General features: G+C 38.1%; 1 protein-coding gene across 4 annotated transcripts in view; it reads left to right on the plus strand.

Annotated features, from left to right (window-relative positions):
* stag1a (STAG1 cohesin complex component a) overlaps positions 1 to 25,450 on the plus strand; it is a 210,911-nt gene that overhangs the window by 162,722 nt on the left and 22,739 nt on the right. For 3 of the 4 annotated variants that reach the window (XM_072572882.1, XM_072572883.1, XM_072572884.1), the window contains 8 exons: positions 8,950 to 9,023; positions 10,203 to 10,326; positions 11,326 to 11,424; positions 17,296 to 17,375; positions 17,612 to 17,737; positions 19,457 to 19,571; positions 21,144 to 21,261; positions 24,265 to 24,368. In XM_072572882.1, the coding sequence (XP_072428983.1) occupies positions 8,950 to 9,023; positions 10,203 to 10,326; positions 11,326 to 11,424; positions 17,296 to 17,375; positions 17,612 to 17,737; positions 19,457 to 19,571; positions 21,144 to 21,261; positions 24,265 to 24,368 (840 nt within the window). The remainder of the gene's footprint in view (positions 1 to 8,949; positions 9,024 to 10,202; positions 10,327 to 11,325; positions 11,425 to 17,295; positions 17,376 to 17,611; positions 17,738 to 19,456; positions 19,572 to 21,143; positions 21,262 to 24,264; positions 24,369 to 25,450) is intronic. The other variant, XM_072572885.1, reaches the window with a different exon arrangement.

The raw sequence follows: 25,450 nt of genomic DNA on the forward strand, positions 1-25,450 counted from the left end.
GTGTATTTTTATTTAAAAAAGGAAAATGTTTTATAAGACGCCATTACGCAGCGCCTAAATTAATGCCTGAAATCATAAATAAGGGGAAAAAAGTTCATCACACTTTAATTAACAACTCCTGGGGTATGCTGGAAAACCAGACCAAGATCGCTCTGCCCAGCCAAGACAAGGCCACCACACTGAGAGTAGACGTCCACGCTGGGCCATTGGAAAACCTGGAAAGTGCCTCCACAGCAAGGATGAGATCTCCATGCTGGGACTAGACTTTCACGCCAAGCTGTTGGACTACCTAGAAACAGCAGAAGATGACCTCTACAATGGAACGAGGCCCCCACACAGGTCCAAAAGCACCACTCCAGGCTGAGGCTGCCCATACTGAAAGAGACTGCCCCACTAGGTACCAGGCGTGTACTCCTATTCCGGGCCAGTGGAAGCCACCTCATTACTAGGCCTGGGCTGGAAGAAAACAATTTCTATGAAAATCATTAAAAGATGGTAAGGTACCACAATAAATGCAAACTTTAAAAAAACGTAGAAAGTGTACAGGGTAAACAAATTTTGCGCTCCTGTGCTGACGAGCCCACATGTTGTGCTGCGACTCCGCTGCCTTTCTTGTTAAAGGGTGAGAGAAATAAAACAACAAAATATATAAGTGGAAGAAAGAACAAATCTGTGACTCAATTGAAAATAAAGCACAAGTGCTGTCATTTTAAGACTTAAGTAACTGATTATGGCTTAAAGGACTTAGGTGCTTGTTCTTCTGGACAATCTTCATTTGATCGTGACCTGATGCCTCACATCTCTTGTGGTACATCACATTAACTACTTTTCCTGTTCTCACTCTAACATCTCTACTTTTTACTGTGGTATACTGCACTGCAAACGTAACTGTCCATGGTTAGAAACTTGAATACGGTACCTTGACTGACTTGAGATGTCCAAAATGGTGTCAGTGGTGCACATGCACATTTTTGGTTACAAGTTGCACTGGACACCACATTGATGAATGTGTGCCAAAACTATTCAGTACAGGGCGATGATAACATTAGTGAGAGGATAGTACAGATTTGATGCCGACGTTAACATTTTCTGCTAAATTCTCAGCTAACACATTTGCTTTATCTTGTTTAGCTAGATGCATGTTCTGGAATAGAAAGGAGCTCTATCATTTAAATAGATCGTTGACTCATTTCGGCTTTGTTGCTGCATTCTTGGAGACTATAGGGAGTGGTGTGGCAAATGCTGAAGGACATTATCCTGAAATCAGTGTTTTTTCACAAATTAATTCCTCCCTGATGTGGGTGAAATCGTGGGCATTTTACTTGGCATTCATTGTGACTGGGAAAATAGGCAAAACAAGGGAAAATGATGAAGAAGATAGTGAAGTACTCTCAGCAGGAGGCCAAATCAGTTCACGCTTATGAGAGAACAATACCTGGACCTGAGGGTGATACAGTGTGAGAAACATCTACATGTCACTGAAATCTGCTACCTGTTGGAAACAAATCTGTAATCTCAGAAGGCAGCATTGCCCGTGACTACGAAGGTGATTGGTAACATTACACTCTGAGCTGCAAATGATGGTTTTGTCCCATCATTGCACAGGGGAAATGATTGAAACTTTCTTCCAACAAAGTCAAATGCATTTCATTCTCTTGCCAAAGTATAGGTGGTAGAAGAAGCATGCAACTTCTTCAGTGACTGCTCCAGTGAGAGTCAGCACTTTGGTTGAATACCTGCTTACCTCTGGTTGTGTGCCACCTCAGCCTGAAAGAGAGGGGAGCAAGCCATTGATTGTTGTCAAGTGCCTCATAGTCTGGCATCACTTGCATAGTCAAATATCTGGTATTGCATGTGCAACAGAGATATTGATGTGTATGTTGAAGCTCTCAATGTTAGGTATGAATTTTGACTGACTGAAATTATTGGTGGCTGAGTAGGAATGGGCCTAAGTGGTGCAGCTTATGTCCTATGGCATTTGAAGACACATTCCAATTGTATGATGTCATGTTTTGCACTACTGCATCAAGAACCTTGGGATTTAACTTTTGTCGTTGGCCACAGCTATCTGCTCTCAGCACCCTCTGCGAATTTACTTGGAGGACCTCCTAGCTTTCTACACATGCAGCACATGAGTTGATTTGCACCTCCTCAACCAAAGCCTCTGGAGCAGAGTTAGAAGACAAGCTAAATGCTATGTTGTGCCATTCGTGAATCTCTTCCACATCAATTGTAAAGTCATTTTCAGCACTTTTTCCAACCACGAAACACTTTCCTGTTAAGGCATGCAGGTTAGCCTCTCCTAATTCTGCGCAACCTACCAAGATGTGTAGCCACTCAACAGAGTATTTAGTGCTAGCTGCATGCTCTGAATCATGCATTTGCAATCCCTGTGACATTTTCAGGAATGATAGATTTAGAGGGCTACATTCATTCTCTTTGCACTTTGCAGCCAAGAATGCAGTGCATCAATGTGGCTCTGTGATTGTCTTGGGCGAAGGATGGTGGGTTGGCATTTGTATTTAGACCCTTTCTCAGAACAAAATGCTGGCTGGGGAAGAGAATAAGCCTTTTTCAATAACTCCGCACACAGCGAGATTACATCATAAAATGATAGCTTGAACCAACAACATGACAATTTCTTGAGAGACAAACAGAAATGTGAGGTTATAAATGCAAGGAAGTTTGATATTATTTAGCAAATCGTTGTACTGCATGTGGAAATTGAAATCATTACACAAATCTCTTAATTGTTTGTATATTTCCCTATCATATCTGGTCTGCTGTCAGTAACCAACATTTTTCTGTTTTTGTGTCAAATTTCCAGTATCGGCAATGTTTTACTTGTGCCAAGTATATGAGCATAGACATTATTTTGCAATTCAGCATGACAGCATTTAAAAATTAATGCAAAATGGTGCATTAATTGCCCATTGTTTGAGGTTAACTTATCCAAATTCCTCCACCATTTCAACTTAGCTTTTCAACTGTTTCTTTTCCAGTTTTGGTTCTGCTGGTGCGCACATTCTCTGCTTTCTGTTGTCACCAGAACATTAATTTACAAATAAGGCTGTCTCTATCTTTTAGTTGTGAAATGATCAGTCAGCACCTTAGATTTTGTAGAAACCAAGCTTAAAGGAAGAGTCTGTTCATTTACATTCAAGTCACACCTCAAAAAAATAATTTCCATCATTTGCCATTTCAAATTTTCTGAATAGTAGAGAAACCCTTCGCATGCAGTGCCTCTTCTGCCTCTTCTCACATTCCTTTGGTAGAATATTCTCATTGAAAAATTTCTCTCTTCCATTCCTCATATCTTTTCCTTAAAATTCTTATTGGATACTCCTTGCCAAATCCCCCTGCTAACTTTCACAACATAGTTGCCTTTCCCTTCTACCCTCTATTGACATCCATATAAAGGAATAATTTATTGTCCTTAAGTTCAACCTACATATGAACATAAACATATAAATTAGGACCAAATGTAGGTCATTCAGCTCCTCAAACTTCCTCCACCATTTGATAAGATCCAAATCTGTGTCCTTTCTTTTTGCAACTCCTGTAGTTTCCTTAGAATCTATTTAATTCAACCTTAAAAATACTCAATTACCCTGTCTCCTCCATTCACTGGAGAACAGAATTCCACAGACGAATAATTCTCAGAGAGATCTTCATTTTAAGCTGTATTCCCCAAGTTCAAATCTTGTTAAGAAGAGGAAACACCCCGTCAGCATCTAAACTGTCAAACCTTCCCAAGGTTGTATATGTTTCGATAGGATCACCTCTCATTTTCCGAAACGCCAATATATTACATGTCCAACCTGAGCTAATCTTCCTTATTAGCTAACTCCTTTATTCCACGGCTCAATAGTGTACTTATCCCTGCGATGTTTCTGTGCAGTCATATTTTTTTCTTGACTAAGGAGACTAAGATTTTACACAGTATTCTAGGTGTGTCTGTCACCAGAGTGATGTACAACTGTAGTAAAACTATCATTTATACTTCATTCCCTTTTGCCTTCATTTGCCTTCCTAATCACTTGCTGAACTTGCATGCTTACTCATTGTGATTCATGAAAAAGACACAAAAGAACTGTCATCTTTTAACTAATCTGCCTTCCCAGTTTCCCACATTATACTCCCAACAGCCAAATTTTTGCTCACTTTGCTAAAATCCTGCTAAAATTCCTTATCAAAGTTTATTTTACTAGCTTTCTTTGTATAAGCATCTAATTTAGCAATCAAATCTTTGGTTCTTTATCCAATTCATTGGTATAAGTTGTATACAGTTGAATTCCCAGTACTGCACATTATGGCACTCCCCTAGTTTCAGCTTGTGAACCTGTGAAGATAGTTTGAACTGATCTTGTGATGAAATGGCTGAAAGATCAGACAGTGATCAAGACCTTTGGAGCACTGTGAAGAAGATAGTGTATGAGTGATAACATATCTGTGAAGAATGAGAGGACAAGACAGGTATATTGAGAGTTTTTATGTGCAGGCTCTAGAAAAATGCCACCTAATTGGAAAATACTGAATTTATTTTTATTCAAGTGAGGCGGGTGACAAACAGGAAACTATAGGGCAATTTGTCTAACATTTGTTAAAAAGAAAAGCAAGAGTCCCTTGAAGAAGTTGCAGCAGGGCACTTGGAAAATCCTAATGCAGTCATGCAGAATGCATCAAGTTTAACTAAGTTATTAAGATTTTTTTGTGGAAGTAATAAGTAATGTGGTAAAAAGGGGAACCTGTAGATTTGGTGAATTTGGAATTCCAAAAGGTATTTTATCAGGTGGCACATCAAAGGTGACTGCACAAAGTAAGAGCTCATGGTGTAAGGGTAACGCAGTCATGAATAGAGAATTGGTTAGCTACCAGGATGCTGAGAACAGGTGTAGATGGACCATTTTAAGCTTCAAAGTAAATAGCCTATCTAGTTTAGACATGCGCGACAGGCAAGAATGCCCTGAGGCATGGTACATTGGTGAGACATCAGATGCTACGACAACGGGTGAATGGACACAGTGCGACAATCACCAGGGATGTTCCCTGCCAGTCATGGAACACTTCAGTAGTCAGGGACATTTGGCCTCGGATCTTCGGGTGACCATTCTCCAAGGTGTACTTTGGGACACCCAAGAGGATTACCTCAACCGGGTTCATCTCACACTTCAGGTGACCCCACTAAACTATACTCTCTTATGCATACGTGCGCACACACGCAAACGCGCGCGCACACGCACAGACATGCAAACACACACCCCCAAGCAAGCAAACACACACGCAGACACAGACAGACACACAGACACACACACACACACACACCCCTACCCCCCCCCCCAAGCAAACAAACACACACACACACCCAAGCAAACACAAACACTCACGTGCCTACTCTCTCCCTCTCCCCCCTCTCTGTCTCTCTCCTCCCCCCCTCCCCATCTCTTCTCTCCCCCTTTCCCTCTCTGTCTCTCCCCCGTCTCTCACATGTACATACAGCTCTCTGGGTTGACTTTGCATTTGTAGAATAGTATTTGCTGATACACTTTTTTGCTCAAAAAGCGTGCAACCTGCACGCAGTCAATGTATATAACATTTTATAAATTCCTACTTTGTAAGTAGAACCAGTCTGACTCACGGTTGGGATACAGGCAGACTCTTAACTTCATACTTTTAGTATGTTGTCTGAGCTGAGATGTCACTTTTCAAAAAATAAAACCTTAAGTTATCTCGAGAATGTGACTTAAAAGAAGTTCTGGAATTTGCATATTAATTAATCGAAACCTGCAAGCCATTCTAAAAGATGAAAGACTTAGCAGCAATCTAAGTTTGTTCAATCTATCATTTTAATTGCATGGTACTGTGATCTTTTGCTATAAATTGTGTCTTATGATCTTACCCCACAAGTCACCTGATGAAGGAGTAATGCTCTGCAAGCTCGTCCTTCCAAATAAACTTGTTGGAAAATAATCTGGTATTGTGTGATTTTTTTTTTAACTTCGCATAGAGCTAACATTACCACCCTTGTACAAATTTAGCTTGACAACGTCTCGCATTGTGTTTATCCCCACTCAGCAAAAACCACTTTAACTCGAGGGATCTGGAATGTAGTCGGAAGCCACCATACTGCATAATAAACTACTTCCTCAAACTTCTGCCCTCGCTTCATTTCTTGAATCAGGTTTAAGAAACTCACAATTTAAAAATTGAGACCATCTTTACAACTACTTCTCCCATAAACTTTTTCCCCCTTTCCACTTCTATCTCCAATCAATGTCCTCAAACCATACAAGCGGAAACTTGCTTTCACTTCCAAAATCATAATCACCCTACTTATATAACTAAATTATTCTGCGTTCTTTTATTCTACTTAACTACTTCCTAACTTGAAACTTTCATTCCTCTCTGAGCTTTAGACATATCAGTGCCATACATCTCAGTCTTCAACTCTTCAAAATTACCCCGCTTCCACTTTACCGATGAATCAACTCCACCAAATAATGAAGTTATACCTTCAGGAATCAAAATTGTTGTCTTTTATTCCTTCTCGATCTCTGTTATAATTTTTGTGGTTAGTATTTCATTCTCATAATATCTCCTTCATAACTACTGTGTTGTCCTAATGCAGCTGTGCAGAATTTTAAACCTGCAAAGATGTTCTTAGATCTTTCTAGGATTTGTATTACATATCTTTTCCCCTTTCTTGTCACTGTGCTACCTCTTTGTAGCATGATCTGGAATCAGCTTCCTTATGTATGTTATTTATAGTAAGCTCGACCTATTCCTTACTTCCCTGAATTCCAGCATCACCTTAGTGTTGCCAGACAACATGTTCAACATCATTATAACAAATCAAAATCCAGGAAATTGCTTTCAGTTCTTACCATAAACTGTCATCCATAGTCACTGACTGATCTCATTATTCAGCAACTCACTCAGGCTGAACCAATCTGACAAATTCTTAGCACGCACTCCCAGAACTGAAGTTCAAATACACATGCTGTTTGTTACCAAATCTACTTAGTTCCAGCTTTAAGACCTTGTAGCCCCCACTATTCATGCATTTTTCATCTTGAGACTATTTCCTTGATATCCTTTATTTTGACATCCCCTCCTGAATTTTTGTAAATGACTATTTGTTCAAAACTCACCTGATCAAATTCTGTACTGTCTTTCTTGCTCCTTGTCTGTATTCTTATGAATCATTTTAGTATTCTTCTTGATGCAGTGTGTTTAAAATTTTAGTCCTTGTCCATATCTTCAAATCACTTAGGGGCCTTTCTACTTTGTTTTGCAACATCTTTTGTCCCTTCTTGCACAGTTTCAGAGTTTGGTCCTTTCTGTGTCTTACCCTGTCTTGCTGCAACTTTGATGGTATGTGCCAGCCACCTTGATCTTATCTGCCTTTCCCTCTCTAAAATGCTACTTTACTCGCTTCCTTTTAAAACTTCTCTCGACTGATTCCTTGATTCAAGGTTTCTCATTTTCTACGATCTAATACTTATTCCCCTGTTTACTTCATTTATCCAAACCCAAGTTGTTCTTGTCAGAAATTCTAATGGTTTAATTCTTCCATGTTTCACTTCAACTTTTCCTCTGTTCTTGTCAGTTTTTCCCAGTGTATTTGTATCATTGTAGTTTGCAAAATTGCCTGCAATTATCAAACACAAATGAAGATGGAAAATTAAAAGAAGCAGTTTTTGAAGAGTGAGTTGAAGAGCCAGTATTCAAGAAGAATAAGTATTAAGGAAGCATTCAGAGTGTGAGAGAGGTAATGAAATGACTGCATTAATAAACAAGATTAAAGAACTAGTATCTGAGGAGAGGGCATTGATTTAAGTGATGGTGCACACAAACATTATAAGCTGAGGGCACAATGTATAACCAGAGGAATGCAGTTCTGTTTCACTGGTTCAAAATTTCAAAACTAGTTTGTTGGTTTTGTAATCCTCCATTCTTCAGTGATGGCTAGTTATCTGTACAGCATTGATCCGTCTGTTGCTCACAGATTACTTGGTTTGGACCTGAATTCTGTGGTGTTCCTTTGGATTTTAGGATAATTTTTTTCAGCATCTCAAAGTAATTTTTTCTCTGCTCACTCAGCAGAAAATTGAAGATAGTAACTTTACAGAGGAAGAGGACAACAAAATGATTGGCATAGCTAACTTCAGAAATTCTCCTTTCTTCCATTTTCTGATTCACCCTACTCAGCATATGTGTTAACCTGTAACCTGATCATTCAAGCTTCTTGTTATGTTGACCTTTACTCCACTCATAATTAAGGGTGCAACTTATCTCCTTGTCTCAATGTCTCCAAAAGGTAGCATTATTTCATCTGCACCAATTAGCTTCTCTTTTTCCCAATACTGCAAACAACTCCTTGATCTTCAATTAGTGATGGGTTGAAAGGTTGTGGAGTTTGGGTTGAGATGAGCTCAGTCATGGGAGTGTCAAATAGTGGAGCAAGTGTGAGGAGCTGAATGTCTACCCTGTTTCTGGTTCTTAAGCTTCTTTAATCACTAGCAATCAAGCCATTTGTGCTTACTGTCATTCAAAAGTTCAGAACCAGTCTCATGCCTCCAGTCACCTTGTATATAAAAAAATCTAAAGATGCAGTTTCAAAGCATGAGATCTTGTAAACCTCCATAATTGTAACAGCTTTATAGACTGTAAATTTCTCTCTCATCACCAATTTGTTTAGTTTACTTGATGAAACTTGAGCAGAAAGCTATACTTGGCAAAATTTTAGCATTCACCACATTTTAAACCTTTCACAGTTTTAACATGTTATAATTTGCTGTTTGTTTCAAATATTTCTTTTTAACAATTTTTATGATTATAACTTTGAATAACTGTGCTATCAGCTTATTTATTGAGCTGTGTACTTAACTAAGATACACTTTATATTTCTGAACAAATAAAGTTTGTTTTAATTATGTCTCCTTTTAGCTTCAAGAAAATCAAGATGAGATAGAAAACATGATGAATTCTGTTTTTAAGGGTATATTTGTACACAGATATCGGTAAGTGATTTCTGCACAATTAGGTTAAGAACTAATTTTGAATAATTATAAATGTGCAATAATCAGTTGAACAGTTAAATATTAGGATATTAAGAATCATTGTCTTAACCCACCACAAATTCTGCTTCCTTGTCTCCAATTCCATCTTAACAGTCTGAATCTGAACTAAAATGTTCACAACCACAGTGTCATATTTGATCCCAGGATGTACTTTCAAACCCATCCAATTTTTACTTCCGTATTCAATGTCCATTTCAACCCACTTCGGCATTTCTGTTGCTGAAACCATCATTGATGCCTTACTCATCTCCAAACTTCACTATTCCAATGTACTCTTATCCTCTGTAAACTTGAGATGATCCAAAACTCTGCTATCCATGTCCAAACTTGCATCCAGTTCTGATCATCTTTCATCCCTGGGCTCACTGCTTTAACCTGGGTCCCAAATAAATGATATCTTGATTTAAAAATTCTCATCTATGTCCTGGCTGTTTCTTTCTCTGTAATCGCCTCTAATCCCTGCCGTAGCACATGCACTGCTGTCATCTCTCTCAGGCAACCCAATTTTAATTGTTTCACCATTGGTGGTCAAGTCTCTAACCATCTATCACCTTAGTTATAAAATTCCATCCCGAGAAGCCTATCTGCCATTCTTTTCACTTGAAGACTTTCCTAAAACTTTATATCTTTCATCTTCACTAACCTCTCATCATTTTTGTTTCTTTTAACTACTTTTAATCCAATTAAAATGTTGTCAACAAAAAGTACCTCTTTTGACAGGGGTGCTACTCATCCAGGAAAAAAAAGCAAAATCTTTTTAATTGCCAAGGCTGACGATACGCGCCAGACCCCTGAAGCCAAATCTCTTTTAAGACTTGTGAAGTTTTACTGAAGTGCTGAAACAAACAACAAGTTATATTCATTTGAAATTTGAACATATACCAGTGCAGGTTGATTTATAACCAGGTTTTGATTTGTGTGTGAGGAATTTGAAACAAATTTATTTTTGCGGAGATTGAGTACAGTTCGAGGAATAATCAAGTGCTCAACATTTTTAATAGTTCAGCATACTAATTGTTTATATATAAAATGTTTAAAAGTAGTTGCAGAAAATCTGGGTAAACTTTGTGGAAAATTCAGAATAGAAAGCTAAGTCTAAAATTGGACTATATCTTCTAGTGACGCAATTTCAGAGATTCGAGCTATCTGTATTGAAGAAATTGGTGTATGGATGAAGAGTTACAGTGATGCCTTTCTCAATGACAGTTATTTAAAGTATGTGGGATGGACACTACATGACCGGGTAAGGTTTGTCACTTTATATTATACTTAGCAGTGTTGGGGAATAACTGTGAAAAGAGATCTATCTTGTCGACACACTCTAATAGAACATGATGTTTATCTCAATGCACAATCTCTTCAGTACTTAATGTTATCTATCATGATTGAAGTAAGTGTATGAAATAAAGTCAGCCTATTTTTCAAATATTTCACAAAAGCAAAGGTTTCTGGGTGTATTTAATTTGAATTTTGTGGCAAGTAAATTACCTTCTGCCATCTCAAAAGCCTTTCCACCATCTACAAGGCACAAGTAAAGAATGAGTGTTCAGAAATAGGGATGTCTTACTGCCATTAAACAGAGTCTTGGTGAGACCATTCCTGGGGTATTGTTGACAGTTGTGGACTTGCCATAGAGGGAGTGCAGTGGGGATTCTCTAGGCTGATATCTGGGATGGCAGGACTATTATACAGGAAGAGATTGGTTCAGCTGGGCCTTATTCTCTCAAGTTTAGAAGGATGAAAAGGGATCAAATTGAAATTTATAAAATTCCAACAGGGCTGGACAGGCTGGATGCAGAGAGGATGGTCGGGAGTGCAGATCCAGGAGACATAGTCTCAGAAACAACTCATCAAGGCTCCTTAGAAAATCCCTTCCAAACCTGCAACCCCCTCCACCTGAATGGACAAGGGCAGCAGACACATGGGAATACCACCACCTGCAAGTTCTCCTCTAAATCTCACACCATGCTAATGTAGAACTGTCTTGGTGTGCTTTCATTGTCACTGCATCAGAATCCTGAAATTTCCTCCATCAGTTTAGTTGTACCTACGCCATATGGACTTCAGTTCAAGAAGACAGCTTTCCACCAAGACCTCAAGGGCAGTTGGCAAAGAATAATTAAGGCTAGCCTTGCATGAATGAGTAAAGAAAAAGGGACCAGAGGCAAAATGTGTTGTTTTCTTGCATTGTTTTTATACAATTGTATGCAAGTTAATTATTTTTTATTCTCATTTGCATCAGCAAGGTGAAGTGAGGCTGAAATGTCTTAAAGCTCTGCAGTCACTGTACACTAATAAGGAACTCTTCCCAAAACTGGAACTCTTCACCAATAGGTTCAAGGTGAGAATGACATCATTCATTGAGATTGAAAGCTTAGTCAGATTAAAAAGTATATTTTAACATTTATTTTCAGAATTTTCCAAAAATGGATACAGTTTGAAGATTTTGTGAACTTGGTTACAACATAGGAACAGGAGTAGGCCATTCAGCCTGTTCTGCCATTTACTGAGATCATGGTTGATCTGTGTCCTAACTCCTTATACCTACCTTTGGCCCCTAGCTCTCCTATCTTTGCTTAACAAAAATTTAACTGTCTTGGATTTAAAATTAACAACTGGTCTAGAAGCAACTGACATTTGAGGAAGAGTGTTTCAAAACCTTATTCACTCCCTTTGTATATGGAAGTTCTTCCAAGTATCTGTCCTGAATAATCTGGTCCTCATTTTTAGACTATACCCTGTAAGTTAGAATCCCCAAACATAATTTACATTTATCTAACCCGTCTTTTACTGTTGTTATCTTGAAGACTTAGATCAGATCATCCCTTAATCTCCCAAATTCTAAAAACATCAGGCTTAATTTGTACAATTCTCTGCTCATAATTCTCTGTTCAAACACCTGAACCTGATGAAGTAAACATCATTTATTTCAGTGCAAGAGATTTGACCGGTAAGGCAGATGAACTGAGGGCATGGATGGGAACATGGGACTGGGTTATCATAGCTATTCTAGAAGCATGGTTGAGGGAGGGACAGGACTGGCAGCTCAGTGTTCCAGGATACAGATGATATTGGAAGGATAGAAGGAGAGGCGAGAGCAAAGGGGAAGTGGAGTTTCTAGACAGGGAAAACATCATGTCAGTACTTCGGGTGGGATTGAGAAGTAAGAAGAAAATGATCACTTTAATGAGAGAGTGCTATAAACCACCGCCCAATAGCAGGAAATTGAGGAGCAAATATTTGAGATTGCAGAGAGCTGGAAGAATAATAGAGTTGTAATAGGTGGTTTCAACTTTCCAAATATAAAGTGGGACTGCTATAATGGTTAAAGGCTTGGATGGGTAAGAATTTAAGTGTGTTCAGGAAAATTTTCTCAATCGATCTGTAGAGAGGGGGCAAAACTTGACGACCTGTGGGGAAATAAGGCAGAGAAGTATTAGTGTGGAGTCACTTTGGGACCTGTGACAATCATTCTGTTAGTTTTAAAATGGTTATGGAAAGGATCAGTCTGGTCCACAAGTTTAAATTCTAAATTTAGGCAAGGCCAATTTTGATAATACACAGGAACTTTCCAAAGTTGATTGGTGGAGGCTGTTTGCAGGTAAAGGGACATCTGGCAAGTGGGAGGATATCAACAGCAAAATAACGAGAGTTCAGGGCCAGCATATTCATTTTAGTGTGAAGGACAAGGATGGTAGGAATGACTAGAGATTTTGAGGCTCCGATTAAGAATGTTTTCTGAAGAAGTGATGAAAGAGATTGATGAGGGCAGTGCGTTGATGTTGTCTACGTGGATTTTAGCAAGGCTTTTGACATGATATTGCATGGTAGACTGGTTAGTAAGGTTAGATTAAATGGGATCCAGGAAGAGTTTGCCATTTGGTTATAAAATTGACTTGATGGTAGGAGAGAGTGTTTTTTAGACTGGGGGCCTGTGACCAGCAGTGTGCCACAAGGATCGGTGCTGGTTCCACTCTTTTTTTCATCATTTTTTAAAAAATTTGGATGAGACTTGTGGAGGCATTGATAGTAATTTTGCAGATACCACTAAAATTGGTGGTGTAGTGGACGGTGAAGGAGGTTATCTAAGAGTAGAGTGGGATCTTGATCAACTGGGCTAGTGGGTTGGGGAATGGCAGATGGAGTTTAATGCAGAAAAATGCATGGTGTTGCATTTTGGTAAGACAAACCAGGGCAAGACTTACGCAGTTAATAGTAGAGACCTGGGCAGTGTTATCAAGCAAAGACATGGGGATGCAGGTACATAGTTCCTTCCAAGTATTGTCTAAGGTAAATAGTAGTGAAAAAGGCGTTTTGCATGCTTTCCTTCACCGGTCAGAGGATTGAGTGCAGTAGTTGGTATGTCATGTTGCAGCTGTACAAGACATTGTTAAGGCCATATTGGAACATGGTGTACAGTTTTGGTCGCCCTGCTGTAGAAAGGATGCTATTAAACTGGAAAGAATGCAAAAGAAATTTACTAAGGTATTAAAGAGACTGGCATTTTGAGTTATAACAATATGCTGGGACTTTTTTCCCTGGACCGAAGGCTGAGGGGTGACCTTACAGACATTTACAAAACCATGAGGGGCATAGATAACGTGAATGGCCAAGCTCTTTTCCACAGAGTAGGGGAGTCCAAAACAAGAGGGCATAGGTTTAAGGTGAGAGGGGAAAGATGTAAAATGGACCTAACGGGCAACTTTTTCACAGAGGTGCTTGTATGGAATGAGTTGCCAGAGGAAGTGGTAGAGGCAGATACAATTGCAACACTTAAAAGACATTTGAACATATACAGGGAAACAAAAAGTTTAGAGGGCTATGAGCCATACACTAACAAATAAGCGTAGTTCTGTTTATGAAATCTGGACGCATGGACGAGTTGGACTGAAGGGCCTGTTTCCATGTTGTATGACTCTAAGCCCAGATATCCTCCTTGAAAGCATTGTACTCCCTCCAAGGTCAGTATGTATATCTTAAGATATTGTGTGCTCACAGTATTTCGAGTGGGGTGTAGTTCTGTATAGCTGCAGCCTAATCAAATCAGCCACCCTCCCTCTGTATTTGCAACACAGTAGAATTAAAACTTTCAAAGCCCCTCAAAATTGACTTTATTGGCCCCTAACCGGGCTTTTTGAATAACCAGTCTCAGATTTTGTGAATAATCAGTTCCAAGCAAGAGCTTAAACCAAAGACTTAATAATTTATTAACAATACACTAATGTCAGCAGAGCAGAATTAAGCAAATGTAATGTAAATAAAGTCTATGTTTAAAACCCAATAGTTATTGCTTTCATCCTGATTCTTACAAATAACAAACAAACACACTCAAAGGATAGATTTTAAAAAAAAGAAAATAACAGAACTGGCCAGATTACTTAAGCGTTTTCACAATGTGTTGTTCCACAGGTATGTATGATTGTTTCTTGATTGATTTTCTGAAGGAGTTAATCATTGCCACCTTGTCAGTTCACCAACAAATTTTCAGTAATACATAACATTTAGTTTCTATTCTCTGAATTTCCAGTAACTAATAAAGAGAGGTTAAGCAGGGAGCTTTCAAATCTTCATGCTCTGGCATCAACAGTCAAACTCCTCTTCCTGTAGGCAAAAGGGGCTAGTTTAGTTTAGGAAAATTGGTCAGCATGGATGAGTTGGTCTGAAGAGTCTGTTTCCTTGCTGTATGGCTCTATGCCTCTAAACCCCGCCCTAAAACTAGTTCAAACTCTGGCCTCTTCTTGTTTGACCATCTTGTCCCCTCGGCCATTTCCACATACTGACATCGACAGTGACCAGACATATGCTCTCTGGTTAAACATGCTACGATGTCAAAAGAGTTTGTAGAATCCTATGGTGAAAAACCAACCTGCATTTCACTTCCAGTGCTGACCTGTCAAACAAACTACAGTTTAAAAAAACAAATAAATCAGCAACTGTTCACAATCCAAAGATCACCTTTCAGTTCACAGCTCCAAACCAAAATTGATGGAAAAAAGTGAAAAATAATTGAGAATTCTACCATCTTGTTACTTGAAAACATGAAATTAAAGAGAAACCCTGATGCCCAAATATATGCTCTAGAACCTTGTAAATCTAGAATTTGTGGAAAATGCATTCAGTTCACATCTAAACTAATTCATTGCATAATTAGTTCATCACTTCTATGGCCTTACACTGCAGTTTTGAATGTAAATTGATGCAGGAAAGACTAAGTAACTTCAGCATGGGGTCATGTGATGCTTCAGTATGTTAATACTAAGACAGGAAATACCAGTAAATTACATTTTATCATTAAAATGTTACCTGACCTGAGTGTGTGGAGGAACATGCAGCATAACAGTATAGCATTGTTTTTCCAGTGTTACTGTTCAGATATTTTTGAGAGAAGTGCTACTTGTATATTTACAAAGCTCTTGAAGTTTGAATGGTAATTGAAAAGGTTGCAATATAATGCTACTTATAAAACCGACATCTGTGTGCTGCTCACCTGTTTGTATCTGTTTACCTTTTTTTTCCTGTCTCAGACATTGGCAATCAATTCCTATGAGATTCTTCACTTAGCAAAATGTTTTAAATGCACAGTAATGTGTTAGAAAATATATAGTTCATATTACAGTTGTCTGAATGTTTAGTGTTTAATTTTAAGCAAAACTAGGTTCTTTTGAAAGAACAATTTGCTTTGAATTTTCTGTTCTGTATTCTGTCGAAGCATAGCTGACTTGTGCAGAAGCTGTTTGCTGTTAAGTTTCTGATCATTCCAGATTTAGGATGTGTTGTAGAAATATTTGTAAAACACCAGTTGGGCAGCATTAATTTACAATTGCGTTAGATTGCTGTGTTCGCCTAAAATGAATTAAATAAAATGGTTCAGTGTCTTAATTATCAAGTGTTTAAATTCCAACGGAGTTGGCATGTTTGAATTCTAGCTGTGTTTGGCATTCAGACTAAACTGTTATAAATTTAATTAGTTCATCATTGGCCCACAAAGCATGCACCTCCTGTTTAGTAGTCTGTCATTGCATGACTTTAACTGCTGCACCGAAGAGCAGTGTACTTTTGTTTAACTGGCCAAAAATCTAAAATGAATGTTATATCTGAAAACTTAAACCTTCCTGCAGCTGAAATTTAGGAATTAGTTGCAAGAAAATCATAAGTGTTTGCAAGAACTTGAATTTTCTGATGTCTCAAAGGTTGTAAATCAAGAGGGCATGAGGACACTGGAGAATGATATAAATAAATCAAGTCAGTCGGTGGCAATAGGGCAGATAGACTATAGCGAAAGAAAGTGTGAACTTGTCCACTTTGGCATGGTCAAAAAGCTGGATATTATTTAAATGGAACAATATTACAGAACTGAAGTAGGGAAGGATCTGGGTGGCCCGATACATGAATCTCAAAAGGTTAATATGCACATACAGTACGTGGTTAGGAAGGCCAATAGAATGATGGCATTTTATTACAAGGGGAACGGAATATAAAACTAAGAATGTTTCATTACAGATTGTGCAAGGCATTGATGAGATCATATTTGGAATATGACATACTGTTATGGGCAACTTATTTCAGAAAGGTTCTAAATATATTAGAAACAGATTAGAGAAATTTCATTTGACTGGTTGCTGGAATGGTGGAAAGGTTGGACCTGTAATCATGAGAGTTTAGAAGAATTTGAAAGAGTTTAGTGGTGATCTTATTAAAACAAACCAGTTCCTGATGGACTTGATGAGGTAGATGCTGAAAGGATGTTTCCTTTTATGAGAGAGACTAGAACGAGGGGTGGTGACCATTTTAAAGCAAGGTGTATCTCAGGATGGCAGTGAGGAGAATTTTTCACCGGGTGATGAGTTGATTTAATTCTCTTCCAATATATTGATGGAGGCAGGGTCATTTGAATATTTTTACAGCAGTGGTCATTAGATTCTTGATCAACAAGGAAGCTGCAGCATATAGAGCCTATCCAGCAAAGTGAATTGAAACCTCACTCACTGAAGCCATGATCATCTTAAATGCTGAGCAGGCTTGAAGGGCCAAATGACCTGTCACAGATCTTGATTAATGATTCATATTTGTTAGTTTGATTTTACATTGTGGAAAAGTACCTGTTATTGTGAAATTGGGCTAACCATTGTTTAAATGTCTCTGCCCCTGCATTTGTTAGATAAGCTAAATTAAATTGTCTTACTTGAGCTGAGTTTTTGATTTCTTTCTCTAGGATCGTATTGTATCCATGACATTAGACAAAGAGTATGACGTTGCTGTGGAAGCTATTCGATTGGTCACTTTGATATTGCAGTGAGTAAAGTTGTTACTCTTTTCATTTTGCTGTACACCAATCTTGGCTCACCTATTGTGAGAATTAGATAGCCAGGTCTGATGTTGTAGTCTGGACATTCTGACTCCGCATTTTGCTCATGTGACAAAGTGGAAGATATTTATGCAAATTAATATTGTTTTGGCCCCCATTGGGTCTGATAGATTAATCCAAAAATTGTACTACGGTTTTGCATTATAAACGTTTTGTCCTATTGGCTTCATGATTGTTATAGGGGAAGTGAGGAGGCATTATCCAATGAAGATTGTGAGAATGTGTATCACCTTGTATATTCTGCACATCGTCCTGTTGCTGTGGCAGCTGGGGAATTCCTAAATAAAAAGTAAGAGACACAATTGTACATTGTTTATCCTTCTTTATTAGTATTCAAAAGTATGTGCATTATCAACCAACTTAAGTCAGCCTCTTTGGACTGACTGACTCGTGTTTAGTTGTGTTCACATGGAATGACATGATGATATCAAGTACTTCATTAAAATTTATGCAACAGCATTCATCTTTCTCAGACCAAAAGCCAGGTTGGAGCAATATCCCACAACACCTTGAATGGTTGCTTTTGAATAATACAGTAGCATTTCAAATTTGAACTGCTTAAGTTTTGAACAGTTTTACACAATCAGGTTTTCTGAACAATGTTTGTTCTGAATGTCGTTGCAGTGTATTTCCTTTATAATTTGGCTTGTCATTAAAAATAGTTTTCTAGAGCATTAATGTTAGCCTTGACTCTGGTTGTAAGTTCAAATGCAGTCAGTCCTGATATAACATGATAGTTCGTTCTTGTGCCGTCTCACATTATAAGAAAATCATGCGATAGTCACGCCATTTAAGTTAATGGGGCCAGAATTGCATCATAGCCAATACAGCAAGGAAAGTTCATGTTCTATAAATAACCGTATAAATTCAGTATAAATTCTTCAATTGTGTTAAAGCTGATTCACGCTGAAAAAATACGTTACAGCAGAGTCGCCTGTGCAGAGATTTGAATGCAGAATTTAGGCTGACATTTTGGTCTATTCTTGAAGAAATGCTGTTTTTCAATGAAATTTAGAATATGATTCTCTTATTTCTGCTCAGATGGCTATAAATGGATCGTGGCATTGTTTGCAGAGGAGCTGTGGAGCTCACTCACTGAGCAAACCACTGCCTCAAAAATATCTCCAAAAACGTGAAATAACTATCTTATTGCTGTTTGTGGGATCTTGTTTATGAAAAACATTCACTAAACTTAAAAAGGAGTTGAAAAGCTTTAAAATTTTTTGGACAACTTGAGATCATGAGAAGTGCTCTGTGAAACTAAGCTTGTTTCCTTTACGATTCGTTTTTTCCTGAAAATTGTTACCTGCAATGTGAAATCAGTACAGCAGATGGCAGCACTGAATTTTTAAAATGCAGGTAATGTCCACAAGGTGGCAATATTGAGGAAAAAGATTTAAACTGAAAATAACGAGGTGGTACTTTTAAGGAATTACAACGGTGATTAGTGCGTTTCATTGTTTAAAAGTAATACTAAACTTGAGGTATAAGTGCTGTTGTACAGATGCTGGAGTAGCCACTTGTACAGATGCTGGAGTAGGGATGCTATTTCTAACTACAGCAGCTAACTCAATAAATTTATTAGCTTTAACTTTAATTGATTGTTATAACTGGATGACAGTGCCATATCAACAATACTCTAATCGTGCTTCAGACAAAGGTCATAGCCACATAATTTCCTATAATACATCATTTTCTTTCAACAAAATCGGTTTGATTTTTTTCTCGAATAATTTATCTCTCTTTTATATCTTTTTCATATTTTTCAACTATTACAGGATAAGTTATGAAATGTTATGGGGCATCTTTGAGCTTTCTGCTATCTTTTCCTCACAACCTCTGAAATGCATATTAAAAAGATGGTTAATTTTGTTTGGGAACCATAAAAACATCGGCCTATTAGAAACAATGTTGTAAGCCCTTTTAATTGCTGTTTGCATGGACAAAGAATAATCAATTTTCAGTGATATGTGGGAGAGTTTCACAACATCTCAATTATAAATTTTAGGTTGTTCAGTCGACATGATCCACAAGCAGAAGAAGCCTATGCTAAAAGTAGAGGAAGGCATAGTCCAAATGGAAATCTTATTAAGATGTTGGTACTTTTCTTCCTAGAAAGTGAGGTAAGATTCTGAAATCAAGAATTTAAATACTCAACAAAAAGGTGACCTATTAATAGAAAGTAATACAACAATTCTGAGAAAGTGTCAAAAGACCATGAGGTTGCAAAGCTGTCTTAATATTTTGCTTATACTATTGAGGTGACCTGATGCCATGGATTCCTTTGTGGCTAGAGGGTAGAAAATTTGGGATTAGCTAACAAAGGAATAACTTGCTGAAATAAACTGGTGGGATTTAACCACAAGAAAATGTACATGTAATTGTGACCAGAAATACTATTGTAATTAAATATACACTGTGCCATAATGTCAGTCTACAAATTACTTAAGTGCCATATTTTGCTGTTATGTTTGTTCATGACATTAAATATATATTAAAGAAAATAATATTTTGTTGAATTGTTTTTGTACGCTTACAAAGCGTATAAAGACAATCAGATGTAGCACAATCCAGTTTTCTTTCATTTCATTCATAATGACACAAAACTTTAGAAAGAAATCTGGCTTTTTACCAGTCAGAGTGACAGATACTTGCAGCATTTCTCTGCTTCATTTGTCTTTCCCTCCTGCTCTAATCAAAATTAGAAAAGTTATTGTTTCTGGCTATTTGAAGCATTTAAGAATTAAAGCAAAGATCGATCATGCTTTCATGTCTGAGAGTACAATGTTCATTCCAGTCAACCTTTCAGTTTCACTGTGATCTTAGCCAAGGTCGTCTGATCCAGGCTCATCAGAACCTGATATACTCTGTAAAATGTGCCATGGGATCTCTTATGTGTTGCAGTGCAAGGGCTCTGTGGAAATTACCCAAGAAGTTTGAACATCTAATGGCAACTTCCCTGCTTCCCATCCATGATCCTCAGGAAATGTCTCTTAAGTCTGAGCTATTGTTGAAGACTATGGGCTCTTCAGATTTACTTAGCTGAATAGTTAGCCTGGCAATATTAGATTACAAAAAGCCTGATTTAACTGCTGACCCCTCTAGTCACTCTCATTAGACAACCACCTCCCCACAAGTTTCACTTTAATTATCCTAATTACCCCATTCAACACCACACTTACCCTTTACTCACTTCTGATACCTACCCTAATCCTGTGTCACCATCATTTATCCAACTTGCCTTATTCATTGAGCTCCTAATCTACCCTTCACATTTGCACACATGCTTCTCTTCATAGCTTTTCAAAAAATGCTTTGGGGCATTTAAATTCTGATATTCTACTGGAATGTGGCAGCTAGAGCTGTAGAAAGAGGATGCTGCTCCTTCCAAAGATTCCTGTGCTGAGTCAGTTTTGAAGGATCCTCCATTGGAAGATGGCCCAGAAAAAACAAAATTTATTGTGTAAACTATTGTCTGATGCATGTCATAGATAGAGTTTCCAATCTTCATTGGAAGATCTTTGTCCCTTGGGTCTATTTTGAGAGAGTGCAGGGGGGCATCTGAAATTGTGGTCTCTTAGCAATATTGCTGTTTAACGCATACCGTTTAAAAGGAGAATTTGAAAACTGTGTATTCCCATCTGCAAATTAAATTCAACTTATGCTTGTTTGCTTTCCAAACTGTAACATTTCAGTTGCATGAGCATGCTGCCTACCTGGTGGATAGTTTATGGGAAAGCTCCCAAGAACTTCTCAAGGATTGGGAATGTATGGTGGAACTGCTGCTGGAAGAGCCGATACAAGGGGAAGAAGGTAACTACGTGTGTAATTATGAAAAATATATTATCCTAATGGTAACTAGTATTGTAGACTTTTCGCTAAGTAAATTGAGAATACTCTTTGCAAAATTTAACAATACCATGAATAGTGATATATCGTTACAACGATTTGTGAAAGTTTACGATAAGGAGAAACTATTTGAAGCCTGTTTACAAACGTTTTCTCAGAAATATTTGGTTTACCACCCAGTGTATTGAAGGCACATGAAGCTCCTCATTCTGAAGCATGTAATTAATGTTCTAAAGAAAGTGCATCAAGTCAAAGATTTAGATTAGATTACCCACAGTGTGGAAACAGGCCCTTTGGCCCAACAAGTCCACACCGATCCACCGAAGCGCAACCCACCCAGACCCCTACACCTAACACTACGGGCAATTTAGCATGGCCAATTCACCTGACCTGCACATCTTTGAACTGTGGGAAGAAACCGGAGCACCCGGAGGAAACCCACGCAGACACGGGGAGAATGTGCACTTGCTGAAACTAAATTGGGAACATTTTTCCAAAGATTTGACTGCCATTACTGATGTATTGTGCTTGTAAATCTTATAATTGCTCGTGTCAAAAAAATCTCTCATACCACAGAAAAGGGTGCATAACGGTTAAGCCAGTTGATGATAACAGCCCTCCCTAATAATATGTTGAAAGAGTAAGCAAAGGCTTAAAGTTTGTGGTTGCTGATGGTGTGATTTCATTATTCCTGACCTCGTGAAAACAATTCACCTTTTAACATAAGTGTGAATATACCAGCTCAAAGGAATTTACAAGTCTGAAGTAACAGAAATGTCATCAGGCAGCCATTTTCATTGGAGTATTCCTACATAGAGCCAACCTGGTGGTAAGGTACAGTGTTAATTCTTCAATTTTTATTACATTTTTAAATAGAGCAAACTAAATGTTTGTATAAGCAAATAAAAATCTGAAAAATCATAAAGTTTAAAAAATAAATCATACTTTACATTTTGGAATATTTGCCAATAAAAAGTTAACACTAAAATATAAAATTAGTTTCACTGAAATAAAAGTGCTGAAGTGGGCAAGTCAACTCATTATTACAGCATTGTGGTAATTATGGTTGCCTGGGAAAATTTCAGACGTGGAAGTGGTGGCCTGAGGCCTATTCATGATAACATGTGATACACATATGGCAATGTTCTCATCGGTGTAACCAGTAGCTTGCAGGGTAGGTTTAATGTGCATGATTTTCTTATTAAGTTTGCATGAAAAACAAATGGCTGGACAGTATTTGAGATTTTCGGTCTTAAAGTGTGTGAAGCTGTAGGATCCGCAATGCCTATATTGAGCAGTGAAAGTAAGTTAGCAGTCGATAGTCTTTTTTCCATCAACAGGATATTGCCATCAACCCAAAACACATTCTGCCTATCCCACAGTTGAATAATATAATTGATAATCAATTTCAACAGCACAGATGTTATACACCAGAAAATGAGGGGAAAAAAGTTCTCTGTGATGGTTAAACTTTTTGAAACAACAATTCAAAGCCCAACCAACAATCAATTGGGAAAATAGGTAATTGAGGTTGGACGGGGTAATGTAATTAATGCATGTGTGGACAGACCTCAGAAGGTATTTGAAGAACTGCTGCATTATAGGCTTGTGAACAAAATTAAGAGTTTGTGGAAGAAAAGGCACACTATCAGCATTCATGCAAATTTGAATGAGAGATAGGTAACTGAACAGCCTCACTTTTGAGGCTGGTGGAGCATTTAAAGTGAATTTCCCAATAGTCAGTGTTGGGATCCTTGCTATCATTGATGTATGTCATTGACATGGGAACAGTTTTCATGACACAAGTTTGAAATCTACTGATGAATTATGTATTATGAACACCAATATTTTTAAACATCGATAAAATGTCGAGTAGGATGTTGATAGATTCAATAGAGATGGGGACAATGAAGTGATTCTTTTTGGGAGGAAGAATGAGTGGTGACAATGTGTTATTGACAGTACAATTCTAAAGGAGGTGCAGAAACAGAGGAACCTACAGATAATTGACGGTGGCATATCAGTTTCAGAGGGTGGTTAATAAAGCATATGAGATTCTGAGCCTTATTAAGAGGAGCGTAAAGCCAAGAAAGTTATAATAAACCTAGTGGTAACCCAGATCAATCTGAACTATAGTATTGTATTCAGTTCTGGGAAATCCAATTTAGAAAGAATAGTGTGTCATTAAAACATGAAGAAAGCAGGTTACAAGAATTGTTCCAGGGATGAAGGACTTCAGTTATGTGGATAAATTGGAGAAACTGGTATTGTCTGCTTGGAAAAAATAAGTTGAGAGGAGATTTGATTGACACATTCAAAATCATGAAGGTTCTGAGTACCAGAGGAGAATCTGTTCCCATTGGTGAAAAACATGAAAAGCAGAGGGCACTAAATAATGATGACTGGAGAAAGAAGCAACAGTGACATGGGGAAGCACTGTTTTTCACATGTGTTTGCGATCTAGAATGCACTGTTTATGTGTGTGCTGGAGCTTAATTCAGTTGTAACTTAGAAAAAGAAATTGGATAATCATCTGAAGAGAGAAAATGTTTAGGACTACAGGGAAAAATTGGGACGGGTCAAGTTGCAGAGTGGTAACTTAGGCATGACAGGTTGAATAATCTTCTGTGCTATAACCATCTGTGCCTCGCTGACCGAAGCCTTTGAATTTCCATTTCCACTTGCGCACATGCAGATTGCAGAACATGTCAGGTTGTGGAGCAGTGTCTGTGATTGCAGACAGTTTCACTCTGTATTTAAGAGCACAAGTGCAGATTACAGCACTTGCTGTCAGTTTGTGGAGCAGTGACTGTGATGGTTTTATACTCTTATTGCAAAATTCAGGGGCGCTATATACTACTCAAATACAGTACTGATTTTTAAAAAAATTCTTCCTCATATAATGTATTTTAGCTAGTGCTGAATCATTAATGTTCTGCAATTTTGAAGCTGTTTAATCTTTACTAGGTATGACTGACAGGCAGGAAACTGCACTTATTGAGCTTATGGTGTGTACAATTCGGCAAGCTGCAGAAGCACATCCTCCAGTTGGGAGAGGAACAGGCAAAAGGGTAGGTATTATACTTTTGTCTCTGGAAGTACAGGTTTGAAGTCAGTGGAATAAAATTGATACTTAAAGTCAGTTTTCCTAGTTTTTGGTGCAAAACATCTGTAATATGTTTATACTTAAGATGTAATTAAAGAAAGCCAAATCCCATGGGTAAAAGCAATCATTCTAAGTTATTAAGTTAGAATTCTTTCTTCTCATTTATGATTAATCTGTCAGTCAGAAAAAGGATAGTTACCATGCATAGTTACCCATCCCTACCCCCATTCACCTATTGTACTCTTTGCTACCTTCTCCCAGCCCCCCAACCACCACACCACACCACCCCCCACCCCCCCGGAGGCACTCTGTCTATATTCCTGATGAAGGGCATTTGCTGAAAGCGTTGATTTTCCTGCTCGGATGCTGCCTGACCTGCTGTGCTTTTCCAGCACCACTCTAATCTAAACCCTTGTGAAGTTGATGAGTTGCTACTGTGGTATACCCACAAAGCTTGAAAGAGAGAGTTCTAGCATTTTGACCAAGCAACAATGAAGGAACAGTGATAACATTTCCATGTCAGGATGATTATTGGCTTGGAGGGGAATTTGCAGATGGTAGTATTCCATTTATCTCCATCCTTGTCCATCTAGATGGTAGTTGAGGGGTTGGCATATGCTGTTTAAGATGAATCTTGTAGATTTTTCAAACTGCAACTGTGCCTCAGTGGTGGGAGGAGTGAATGTTGAAGATGGTGGAAGGGGTACCAATCAAACAGGCTGCTTTGTCCTGGATGATGTGGAGTTTCTTTAGTGTTATTGGACCTGCACTCTCCCAAACAAATGGGGAGGATTCCATCGCACACTCCTGACCTGTGCCTAATAGAAGGTGGACAGGCTTAAGAGAGTCAAGAAGTGACTACTGCAGAATTCCTCCCTCTGACCTCATCTGGAACTCGGTTAAAGTGCAAGTCCAGTTCATTTTCTTTGCCTTGGTAATCCCTGGATTTTCTGTATTTGGCCATGATCTGCTTCATTACCTTAGTAATTGTGAATAGTGCTGAACATTATGAATCATTAGCAAAGCTCTCCACTGCTGACTTTATGA

This window comes from Chiloscyllium punctatum, chromosome 6, assembly GCF_047496795.1.
Source record: "Chiloscyllium punctatum isolate Juve2018m chromosome 6, sChiPun1.3, whole genome shotgun sequence".
Taxonomy (NCBI): domain Eukaryota; kingdom Metazoa; phylum Chordata; class Chondrichthyes; order Orectolobiformes; family Hemiscylliidae; genus Chiloscyllium; species Chiloscyllium punctatum.